This window comes from Neomonachus schauinslandi, chromosome 5 (assembly GCF_002201575.2).
Source record: "Neomonachus schauinslandi chromosome 5, ASM220157v2, whole genome shotgun sequence".
NCBI lineage: Eukaryota > Metazoa > Chordata > Mammalia > Carnivora > Phocidae > Neomonachus > Neomonachus schauinslandi.
In genome coordinates, this window is record NC_058407.1 from 172,416,262 (window position 1) to 172,428,707 (window position 12,446).

General features: G+C 44.4%; 1 protein-coding gene across 3 annotated transcripts in view; it reads left to right on the forward strand.

Moving 5' to 3' along the window:
• The window catches only part of RNF216 (ring finger protein 216), a 147,101-nt gene that overhangs the window by 118,884 nt on the left and 15,771 nt on the right, over positions 1 to 12,446 (forward strand). For all 3 annotated transcript variants that reach the window (XM_044915736.1, XM_044915735.1, XM_044915737.1), the window contains 2 exons: positions 2,782 to 2,879; positions 9,795 to 10,017. In XM_044915736.1, coding sequence (XP_044771671.1) covers positions 2,782 to 2,879; positions 9,795 to 10,017 — 321 coding nt within the window. The remainder of the gene's footprint in view (positions 1 to 2,781; positions 2,880 to 9,794; positions 10,018 to 12,446) is intronic.

Consider the following 12,446-nt stretch of genomic DNA (forward strand, 5'->3'; position numbering starts at 1 on the left):
GCTTCATTTCTCTATCTTTTTAAATGTTACTTATTTTTTAATTAGGTAGTACATTTATATAGTATAAGATTCAAAAGATGAAAAAAGCCTGCAGTAAGAAGTCTCACCCCTGTCTTCCAGCCACTGGGACAATCAGCACTACCAATTTCTTAGGTAACCTTTCAGGTTGACTTTATAGGTCACTGTATTCTCCCCACCCCCTCCCCCGCCCCCACTACCACCACCTTTGTTCTGTAGAAATGATAGCATCTATACTGTACATACTATTCTGTGCCTTATTGAGTCATCTCAGCAGAATATATTAGAGAAAGTTCAATAATAAGTGGCAACTACACCAATGGGAGTGTTTCTAGAATTGACATCAGGACATAATCTAGTATGTCTCCTGGTGACCCCTAACCTGGCCACTCCCAAATGCTAAACATTGATACCCAGGCTCACTGCCAGACATCGCCAGTGGTGTCCCACGGATGGACAAGCCAGACCTTTTCTTTTTTTAAAGATTTTATTTATTTGTTAGAGAGCACAAGCAGCGGGAGTGGCAGGCAGAGGGAGAAGCAGGCTCCCCGCCGAGCAGGGAGCCCGATGCGGGACTCGATCCCAGGACCCTGGGATCATGACCTGAGCCGAAGGCAGACGCTTAACTGACTGAGCCACCCAGGCATCCCAAGCCAGACCTTTTCCACTGTTGCCAAGCTCCATCTATATCTTGGGTTGCACGAACCAGAAACCAAGAAATCATCCTTGACACCTTCTTGAGTTTCTCTCTAATCAGTGAACTTTCTTTCCTGCCCTCACCTACCTCCCTCGTCTGGGCCTTCTCAGTCTCTGTACTGGGTGACTTTACCAGTTTCCTGACTGTCTTTGGCATGTCCATTCTTTCTTCCTTCCAGGCTGTTGTCCACACACAGTGATCTTTTAAACCACATACCTAATCATGGTGTTTCCATGCTTAACACCTCTGGACGCCTTCCTGGCACTCTTAAGACAAAGGCCAGACTGATGGTCACATCCACATGGCCTGATCCCTGCAGGCTTCACCAGGCCTGTTTTCACTCTCTGCAGTCCAGCATAGGAACCAGCTTCATCTTGCCCAGCTTCATCTGCCAGAGTATTCTCTTTCTTTTCCTCTGTCTGGAATGCTATTCTCCTTTCACTATCTTTGACTCATCTTTCAGAACTCAGGCTCCAATTCTCAAGCCTTCACTGTTCCCCTCCCGAGACTAGATCAGGTTCCCAGTTAAGGCTGACAACACCCAACTTTTCCTTCATTGTACTTATTAAGGTTGTAATTTCCACTTAATGGAAATTTAACTGGGTTAATGTTTCTTTAAATTCTTTTTTTTTTTTTTTTAAGATTTTATTTATTTATTTGACAGAGGCACAGCGAGAGAGGGAAACAAGCAGGGGGAGTGGGAGAGGGAGAAGCAGGCCTCCTGCCGAGCAGGGAAGTGCCACCTGTGCCACCCAGGCGCCCCTCTTTAAATTCTTGTCATAGGTGTGAAATAGTTCCTGACACATACAAATTTTGTAAAGTAGGAAAGCTTCTAGAATAAAAAGTAATTTTTTTAAATTCATGTTTATAGGGGCGCCTGGGTGGCTCAGTTGGTTAAGCGACTGCCTTCGGCTTAGGTCATGACCCTGGAGTCCCGGGATCGAGTCCCGCATCGGGTTCCCTGCTCAGCGGGGAGTCTGCTTCTCCCTCTGACCCTCCCCCCTCTCATGCTCTCTCTCTCTCATTCTCTCTTTCAAATAAATAAATAAAATCTTAAAAAAAAAATTCATGTTTATAGGGGCACCTGGGTGGCACAGTTGGTTGAGTGTCCAACCCTTGGTTTCAGCTCAGGTCCTGATCTCAGGGTCATGAGATCAAGCCCCATGTCAGGCTTGGCACGGAGTCTGCTTGAGTTTCTCTCTCCCTCTCCCTGTGCTCCTCCTGCTCATGTACTCTCTCTCTCTCTCTGTCTCTCTCAAATATGTAAGTAAATAAATCTTTTTTAAAAATTATGTTTATAAATGGGGTTAAGCTGTGGAGGTTGATATCTGTGTTTATGAGTAAGGGATGACTTAGGGGGTTGTCTCTCATAAGGACCCCTAGTAATCCTAATCTAGACCATTCTTCAGTTCAACAGATGGAATCTATGCCTGACCAACAATGGAACACTGGGCTTGGGGATTACAGAAATTAACGAGATCCAAACCCTTGGGTTTTAAAAACCCAAGATCAGGGGCGCCTGGGTAGCTCACTCAGTTAAGCGTCTGTCTTTGGCTTGGATCTCAGAGATCTCAGGGTCCTAGGATCGAGCCCCACATCGGGCTCTCTGCTCAGTAGGGAGTTTGCTTCTCCCTCTCTCTCTCCCTCTGTGCTCATTCTCTCTTTCTCTCAAATGGATAAATAAAATCTTTAAAAAAGAAAAAAAAACTCAAGATCACTAAGTCTGTCTTTTGTGTTTTGTGGGTTTTTTTCAGGTGGCTCCTGGCATTTTAGAAGGCCTTTTACCAATTGGGTGATGGGGGCAACACTTTTTTTTCTGCTCTAAGGAGAAGAAAGTTTCCCCATGCTTGCTTCTCATGATTCTTATCTTTTCTCTTGAGAGATGTCTTTAGAAATATCCCTGCTAAAAGGGAGAGCCATCATCGGAAAAAACTCAAGCCACATGAAGCTTGTTTTGCATTTCCTGTTTTTGAACAGAAACTTTTTTTTTTTTTAAGATTTTATTTATTTATTTGTATGGTGTCTCCTCACCAGGAACTGTCTTTGTGTGTCTCCTCTATCCCCAGGAAACCTGTAGGAAGTGTCAGGGACTCTGGAAAGAGCACAATGGCCTCACTTGTGAAGAGCTGGCTGAGAAAGATGACATCAAGTACCGAACCTCCATGTGAGTAACCTCATTTCAGGGGCTTGCGACTGGTTCTTAGCTCCCCCGTTAGCCGGCCCTTTGGCCAGGGAGGGCAGTGAGTGTTGTGGGAAGGACAAGCGCTCGGGCCACCCCAGTCGAGAGTAACCTCAGGAAGTGACCCTAACCCCCTCTGTTGGCTGGTCTCTTCAGCCTCATGGAGCTGGTCCTGGAGTGCGAATTCAGTACATATTAGTCCTCTTCTCCTCGTGATCTGAACGAATAAGCAGATCACACATTTTAACTAGATTAGATTGCACGAATATTGCTTATACCCATGCTTCCTATAGGATACTGGTGGCCTGAGACATTAAGCAGCATTATAGCCTCCAGAATGCAGAATAATGCAGTCAGTAATAATAAGCACCATTACTGTTTAGCACTCCCTGTGTGGCTGAGCACTTTACAAATATTAACTCATTAAATACATTGGCTTAAATAATACAGAAGCCCATTTCTTTCTCCTGTAATAGCCCAGCCTTACCAGGCAGATCTTTCCCATGAGGTCATTCAGAGACCAGGTTCCTTTATCACATTGCTTCACCATTCCCTAAGGTGGTGTTCTCATCTACATTATGGTGACTGGGTTGTAGCCACATTTACACTCCAGCCCATAGAAAAGGAGAAAGAGAAAAGCTGCCAGCCAGGCAGCTTTTTAAGTTGTAAGGTGTGTGTGTGTTTGTGTCTGTGTCTGTCTTCTACCCTGTTGGTCTAGACTGAGTGTGGCCACAACCTAGCTTCAAGGCAGACACCATATGTAATCTCTAGCCGGGTGATTTTATGTCCAGCTTAAATTCAAAGGGTGAGGAGTAGGTTTCATTACTAAGAGAATGAAATGGGAAATGACTATTAGGGGCAGTTAACAGTCTTCCAGTGTCCACCACAGGTAGGTAATATTATCCTCATTTTACAAAACGATACAACAGGCAGAGCCCAAGAAACTTGCACGTGATCCTGCAGGTAGTAAGTGGCATAGCAGGATTTTAAATCTAAGCAAATGGTTTCCTAACTGTTCTTTACCACAAATTTGGTAGGCAGACTAATGACCCCCAAAGATGTCTCTGCCCTAATCTCTGGAACCTGTGAGCCTGTTACCTTATTAAGGCCAAAGGGACTTGAAGTGATGTGATTGAGGTTATGGACCTTGAGGTGGGGAGATGATCCTGGTTTATCCAGGTGAGCCCAGTCTATAATCACATGACTCCTTAAAAGCAGAGAGCCTTTCTCTGGTCAGATAGAGGTGTAGTGATGGACAGACCCTGCTGCTGGCTTTGGAGATGGAGGAAGAAGGCCTTGAGCCAAGGAATGTGGCCATTTCTAGAAACAGGGGGCAACCTTCAGTTGGCAGCCAGTAAGAAAACAGGGATCTCAGTCCCACAGCCCCAAAGAATTCTGCTGACAGCCCACAAGAGTAGCAAATAGATTCTCTCCCAGAGTAGGTGACATAGCCCAGTGACAGCTTGATTTTTGTCTGAGGAGACCTGTGCTGGACTTCTGAGCTACAGATCTGTAAAAGAATGCATTTGTATTACGTTAAGCTAATAAAATTGTGGTCTGTTACAGCAGCAGTAGAAAACTAACACAAATATGGGGGCCAGAAGTGGGGTGCTGCTGTAACAAATACCTAGAAATGTGGAAGTACGTTTGGAATTGGGCAATGGGTAGAGGCTGAAGCAATTTTGAAAAGCATGGTAGAAAAAAGCCTAGATTGCCGTGAACTAGTAGAAATAGGGATTTTAGAAACCTCCCCCTTGAGGACTCAGAAGCAGGTGAGGAGCATTATGGGCAAAGCCAAAATTGCCTTGGAGAATACCTGAATCCCCACAAACGGACTGCTCGTGGAGCTGTGGCTGTAAAGGTCTGCTGATGAGGACTCAGAAGTAAGCACAGAGCGTGTTCTCGTTTCGGTGGCAGGAAGCTTAGCTGGTTCATCTGCAGTCGTGCAGAAAGCAGAAGGTGTAGAGGATGGGTCTGGACATGTAGCTGAGGAAACTTGTGCGCTGAGCAGTGGCGAGAGGAAAGTGTGAGCGGAAGGAGAGATTGAGGGGCAGGAACAGGATTTGGTTGTTTCTGAAACTCCCATCCTGCCCAGGTGACAAAAGACCCCAAAATTAAGACGTTAGCTGTCAGGAAAAGCATGCTCCTAGAGAGAAGATCAGGATGCGTTCCAGATGTCGAAGTCTTCAGTCACGTAAAGGCTCTCAGGAGGTCAAGGGGGAACCCTTCAGATCCCTTCAGTCAGACCAAGAGAGCCTCTAGGAAGCTCAGGCATCACCCCTCAGCCATCTCAGCAGAAACCCGAAGTAGAGATGGGCTTGTCTAGGAGCCAGCTGTGGATGAGAATGCTCATATCAGCAGAAACCCTGTCAGCTTGGACTGAAAGACGCAGAGTGTGGAAGGAACAAGTCCACCAGATGCCCAGAGTTCTAGAGGAAGCGGGCTGGCTAAAATCTACTCTGCTGCAAACACACTACCTTTCTTGAGAAAAGGGAGGCTTACTCAGTAGTGCCATGACCACAGAGGGTTCTCCGATCTGAAATATAAGGGAGTTTGCCCAGCTGGATTTCTAAATTGATTATAAGTGATGACTCCTTTTTTTCCTTCCATTTTCTCCCTTTTTGGAAAGGAAGTTGTCCCAGAATGGGTCATATCCAGAGTCTTCACCTGTACTTGATTTAGATGGTGAGATTTGGGACTCCGAGCGACACCATGGTATTTGAGACCTTTGGGGTCCTGGGTTGAGGTGACTGTAGGGGTGTAGGGTGGATATGAATCTGGAGGCCGGAGGGCAAACTGTGGTGGGCAGAGGTCCTAATCCCCAGAACCTGTGAATATCTTTACCTGACATGGCGAAGGGACCTTGTAGATGTGATTAAGTTTATGGCAACAGTCGATGACATACGTAGTAATCACACATGCCACTCCAACTAGAAAAGTCTAGCGTTGCTTCCTCAAATCTAGGCTTACCCCTATCAGCCAGCCTTTATAATTTAGAGCAGCTACCAGCTGCCCAGTGGCATGGCCTTAAAGTGATGGACATGTCCAAAATTACTCTTTCTTCAAAGTAGTCATCTCGTCAGGCAGTATACTTAGTCTAGCACTTGAGCTATTGCCAAGAACACTCTAAATTTCTCATCTGGAATTGTCTTTCAGCCAGTTTATGAACCATCTCCCAAAAAAATTTGCTCTTGTTACTGTAGACAAGTTACGTCTGGTTTGGATTGGGAGAAGCGGAGGTTTTCTGTTGTTGCCGCCTGAGCCTTTGTTCTGCCCCTAAGAATGGTGTCTTACTGATAAAGTCAGTACAGATTGATTGAGTAATCACTATGGATAGCTGTAGTTAAGAACTTTGAACAAATTTCTTAGTCATTCTGTGCCTCAGTTTCTTCATCTGTTAAGTACAGAGCATATTTGTATCTATGTATTATGGAGATGAAATTACCAACATACTTAAAAGTGGTGAGAACAGGGGTCACCTGTTCGTTAAGCGTCTGCCTTCGGCTTGGGTCATGGTCCCAGGGTCCTGGGATCGAGCCCCACATCGGGCTCCCTGCTTGGCGGGAAGCCTGCTTCTCCCTCTCCCACTCCCCCTGCTTGCGTTCTCTCTCTCGCTGTGTCTCTTTGTGTCAAATAAATAAATAAAATCTTAAAAAAAAAAAAGTGAGAACAAATACTCTTGGAGCTGTAGGACCTAGGTTGGTTATGTAGGGGAAGGCAGTGAACCTTCCTGTTTGAACACAAGGTCAGGAGACACAGCTGCAGCCCAGGCTTCTCTTCCTGTCTTGCCCAGAAACACATCCTGTAGGGCTGTTTGTTTCCTGCCTAGTTTAGAATCTAGTTCCCAAATCACTCTTCTCCCAAAAGAATCAACTGATTTCTCATCCCGTTTTGCACTTTCGTGTTACTGGGTAGGTGGTCACCACAGTCTATAAAAGCAGTCTTTTTTTGGTACAGAGTTATTCTGGCCCTACCTAGTACTAGTCTTGTGAGCGCAGAAATGAGGACTTGAATGGATATTCATGCAGCGTTGAACAGCTATATGAACTTTAGAGCAATGTTCAGTGGTGGGCACTCTTTGTGTATTCCTCCATTCATCTAGGAGTGCCTTTTCTCCCATCCCATATCCATTATTACTTTGGTGTCTGACAGCTTGGTGGAACAGAGCAAGCAAATAAATGCACCCTCTTCCCAAGCCTTCAGGAAAGGACTCTGTAACCCTGGATCTTTTTTTTTTTTTTTAAGTAGGTGCAGGGCTCAAACTCATGACCATGAAATCAAGACCTGAGCCAAGAGTAAGAATTGGACACTTCACTGACTGAGCCACCCAAGCGCCCCAACCTTGGTTCTTTTCATCCACTTCTCTCCCTCACTATAGCCACCGCAGCTACCCAGGGAAAAAGTCAGCCAGCCCCAGGCCCCCAGAGCATGACAGCTTAAAGCCACAGATCAGTCTTTTTTTTTTTTTTTTTAAGATTTTATTTATTTATTTGACAGAGCGATAGAGCACAAGTAGGCATAGTGGCAGGCAGAGGGAGAGGGAGAAGCAGGCTCTCTGCTGAGCAGGGAGCCGGACGTGGGGCTCAATCCCAGGACCCCAGGATCATGACCTGAGCCGAAGGCAGCTGCTTAACCAACTGAGCCACCCAGGCGCCCCCACACATCAGTCTTGAAGGTGCTCTTACACGGAAAGTTTGTGCTGTAGAAAATTGCAGTTGTGTCTTGGCCACAGGTTTTCATCTTGGAAACTTTTGCATCAGAACCTTGTAAGTCTTAACAGGGAGCATTGAGAAGGGTCTTCACAGTTGCTGAGTAACCGAAATCATGAACATGTGTGCTATATTATTAAGTTGACAATAACAAATTCACTTTATTTAAACTTTGTCTCCTTGACGATGTTTCCTATTCAGCAAAACTTAGAACTCATTTATTCTTCTGTAACTTGAACTGGGTTTAAATTCTTTTCAAGTCAGAGCCTTCCTGCATTTTGGACCATTCAAAAATTAGACCTAAATGAATACCAGCCAATTTCCTAGTTCATTTTTCTATTTTTAAGCACATAATCTAGCTTCTAAGGAGCAAACTATGACAGTCTTCTAAATATCAGTAATTAAAAACACTTGCGTGACCCCAGACTCACCTGGCTTCCCTTACTTAGCAGAAACCCTGGGAGCTGTGGGAGGAAGAAGGCTGTTTCTCAGTGTGAGGGGAGAGCCTACAGGTCAGAACTCATCCCCAGGGGCGCCTGGGTGGCTCGGTCATTAAGCGTCTGCCTTCGGCTCAGGTCATGATCCAGGGGTCTTGGGATCGAGCCCCACATCGGGCTCCCTGCTCCGCAGGAAGCCTGCTTCTCCCTCTCCCACTCCCCCTGCTTGTGTTCCCTCTCTCGCTGTGTCTCTCTCTGTCAAATAAATAAATAAAATCTAAAAAAAAAAAAAAACAAAACAACTCATCCCCAGACTGTTGAGTCTTTACAGGGAAGCACATCCCTGGCCACCACTCTGGGTTCCCACTTGGAAGGAAGAGAAATGCTCAGAGCACTGGGTTAAGTCCCAGTTTCAGGGCTTCTCCACCATTGGGGTCATTCCTGCTTTCCCTAGTCTCCATAGGCATGCTTTCTGACACCTTCGAGGAACTCAACTTAGTAGAGGAAGACGGACACACAAACAGTTATAGTCCAGGATAGCGAGGGTAATTTTAGAGTTAGGAACAGGGCACTACAGAAGAAACTAATTCAGCAGTGCCAGCTCTTGGTAAAGAGCCAAGATGTGTCATTTTGGCTCTAGTCACCTGCCCCTCCATATCAGTTAAAGTGCTTCTGGAAACAAGTAGCTTTCCTACAAACTTCCCATTAGCCAGGGCCGACTCCCCCCTCAAGGGCATGCCGATACCCTCAATAAAAGGGAGTGTGGGAATGTGGGATTTTGACATGGAGGTGAGCACTGCCGACAGGAAGAAGGTATAAACTGACTGTTGGATTGTCCCCAACTGTGTCTCCCCACCCCACACTAAGTATTTAAAATCCAAGGTAGGGGGGGCACATGGGTGGCTTAGTTAAGCTTCCAACTCTTGATTTCAGCTTGGGTCATGATCTCAAGGTCGTGAGATTGAACCCCGTGTCGGGCTCCACACTGGACGTGGAGCCTGCTTGGGATTCTGTCTCTCCCTCTCCCCACCCCTCCCTCTCCCCCCACCTCCCTTTTTTTTTTTTTTTTTTAAGATTTTATTTATTTATTTGAGACAGAGAGAATGAGAGAGAGAGAGCACATGAGAGGGGGGAGGGTCAGAGGGAGAAGCGGGCTCCCTGCTGCAGGACTCAATCCAGGGACTCCAGGATCATGACCTGAGCCGAAAGCAGTCGCTTAACCAACTGAGCCACCCAGGAGCCCTCCCCCCACCTCTTAAAAAAAAAAAAAAAAATGGATAAAATCCAAAGTGTGTTCATAACCAAGGTTTAGGCTTACTGGCTCTTCGTTAGCCAGCCTCGTATATATAAAACATGTTATTAAGGAACACCCTGAGTTTTTTCTCTCCATTTTAAGCCTACAGGGACTCCTATAACAAACAGAATAATCATTTTCTAAATGGTAGGTGTCATGCACTGTGCCGGGGTACTTTCTATCTTACCTGTAATAATCTTCAAAACATGGTGAAGAAATTGGGTTTTCCTAATTTAAAAATGAGGTAACTGAGTCTCCAAGCAGTTGAGTACCTTATTCGGGGTCCTACAACTAATGAACTAAATGTAGTTCTCGACTCCAAAGCATAGGTTCTTTTCACTTTTCAGATGTCACCAAAAGGGCTAGGCAGTCACCTGTGGGAAGACGTACTTAGTGCCCAGAGTACTTTTCTCTCCTCGTCCTCTTCCCTGCTGTCTCCATTCATGTGTTCTTTTCTTAGTGAAGAAAAAATGACTGCAGCCCGCATTAGAAAATGCCACAAGTGTGGGACTGGCCTCATCAAATCTGAAGGCTGCAACCGGATGTCTTGCCGCTGTGGTGCCCAAATGTGCTACCTCTGTCGAGTATCTATCAATGGATATGACCATTTCTGCCAGCATCCTCGCTCACCGGGAGCCCCTTGCCAGGAGTGCTCAAGATGCTCTCTCTGGACCGACCCCACAGTAAGTGAATGCATGACTGCCTGTTGCTTTGTAGGGGAAAATACTGGTAAGGTAACTTAATGAAAGGGATTTTACATATACATAACACATTGTGACTTATGAAAATATAGGAAATTACATGGACCAGTAACCACAGGAAAAAAATGAGAAAGTAATCAGAAAGCTACTCCTCAGAAAAGCAGCATGCCCAAAAAGTTTATGGGCAAATTATTTAGAATAAAACTTTTTTGCCATCTGAAATAAGTCCCAGAGCATAGACAAGGAAAGATAGTTTTACATATGTTTGTATAAAGCCAACATAATGCTCATACCAAAACATGACAGAGATAACCCCCAAAAAAGAAAAATACAGATCCTTCTAACTTAATATAGGTTTTAAATTCTCTAAATAAAATATCAGCAAATAGAAACTATGACCAAGTGATTGGAGCACCTGGGTGGCTCAGTTGGTTAAGTGTCTGACTCTTGATTTCAGCTCAGGTCATGATCTCAGGATCATGAGATTGAACCCTGAATGGGGCTCCGTGCTCAGCAGGGAGTCTACTTGGGATTCTCTCTTTCTCTCCCTCCGCCCCTCTCCCCCCTGCTCAATCTCTATCTCTCTCTAAAATAAATAAATAAAATCTAGGGGCTGGCGCCGGGTGGCTAGCTTCTAAGGAGCAAACTATGACATTAAGCGTCTGCCTTCAGCTCGGGTCATGATCCCAGCGAGCCCCGCTTCTGGCTCCCTGCTCAGCGGGGAGACTGCTTCTCCTTCTCCAGCTCCCCCTGCTTGTGTTCTCTCTCTCGCTGTCTCTCTCGGTCAAGTAAATTAAAAAAGTCTTTTAATAAATAATAAAGTAAAATCTTAAAAAAAGAAGAAAGAAAAGAAAAGCTATAACAGGGCGCCTGGGTGGCTCGGTTGGGCGGCTGCCTTCGGCTCAGGTCATGATCCTGGAGTCCCGGGATCAAGTCCCACATCGGGCTCCCTGCTCAGCGGGGAGTCTGCTTCTCCCTCTGACCCTCCCCCCTCTCATGTGCTCTCTCTCATTCTCTCTGTCTCAAATAAATAAATAAAATCTTTAAAAAAAAAAAAAAAAAAGGCTATAACAAGTGAGATTGTTCCAGAAATGCAGGGATGATTCAATATTAAGAGCTTTATCAATATAACTCACCATATGATAACTTTAAATGGTAAAAGATGTAATAAAATCAAATATTCTTGATTTTTTTTAAACCCATATTTCAGAACAGTCCTTAGCATGTTTTTAATAGTGAAATACATAGAAGCATTACCAAAAAATCAAAGACTATCACCGCTGTTTCGTTTTGGAACTGCTAGTCAGTTCAGTTAGCTAAGAGAATAGAACATAATTGCCAATGTTAATTAGGTATCCACTGTGTTTCAGACACTGTTCTAAGCACTTTTATATGTAATGAAGAAAGGGAAATCTACCATTTTCAGCCTGAGAAAAGACAGAGTAATCAACTGGAAAGCTATTAGAAGCAGTAGAAAGATGTCTAGATACAAAATAAATATAGAGAATGTCATTCACATTATATAGCAATATAAATAATAAAATATTTTAGAAATTAAGAAATATAAAAAACAATGTTGAAGGACATCAAGAGATGTGAACATAATGCTTTGTTCTTAAGTTTTAATATAAACTGTATTAATTCTTCTTAAAATAATTTTTAAGTTTGAAACTCTCTGTAAGGGGCGCCTGTGTGGCTCAGTTGGTTAAGCGACTGCCTTCGGCTCAGGTCATGATCCTGGAGTCCCGGGATCGAGTCCTGCATCGGGCTCCCTGCTCGGCAGGGAGTCTGCTTCTCCCTCTGACCCTCCTCCCTCTCATGCTCTCTGTCTCTCATTCTCTCTGTCTCAAATAAATAAATAAAATCTCTAAAAAAAAAAAAAAATACTTTATAAAAAAAAAAAAGAAAGAAAAAAAAGAAACTCTCTGTAAGGAAAGCAGTGCAGTATGTGCCAGGATTTGTTCTACCAAAAAGAATGAGCGTAAGTGAAAACCCTGCTAACTTGGAGCAAACAAAAGGCCTGAGAAAGGGCACGAAAGCCCCCTGGAGGCCTGGTGACAGCTTTCCCCAAGGACAAGGAAGATGACCTGATCATGAAGAAGCCTCTTGTCCCTCAGAGGGAAGACTTGGTATTGCAGATACATCACTTCAATCTAAAATCTAGACCTTTGCTGCAATTCCCGTTGAAATTCAATAGGGCTTTTTTTTTTCCCTTGAAAAATTGCCTCTAATTTTGAAAATGAGACTAATTTTTACTAAGCTACACTAATCAAAACCATGTAGGCTAATAACTAGATCAGAGGGACAAAATGGAGACCAGAAACACATTAAATGAGAATTTAATGTCTGATAAAAATATCATTTTTTTTCCAAGTTTTTATTAAGTAATCTCTACACCCAACGTGGGTCTG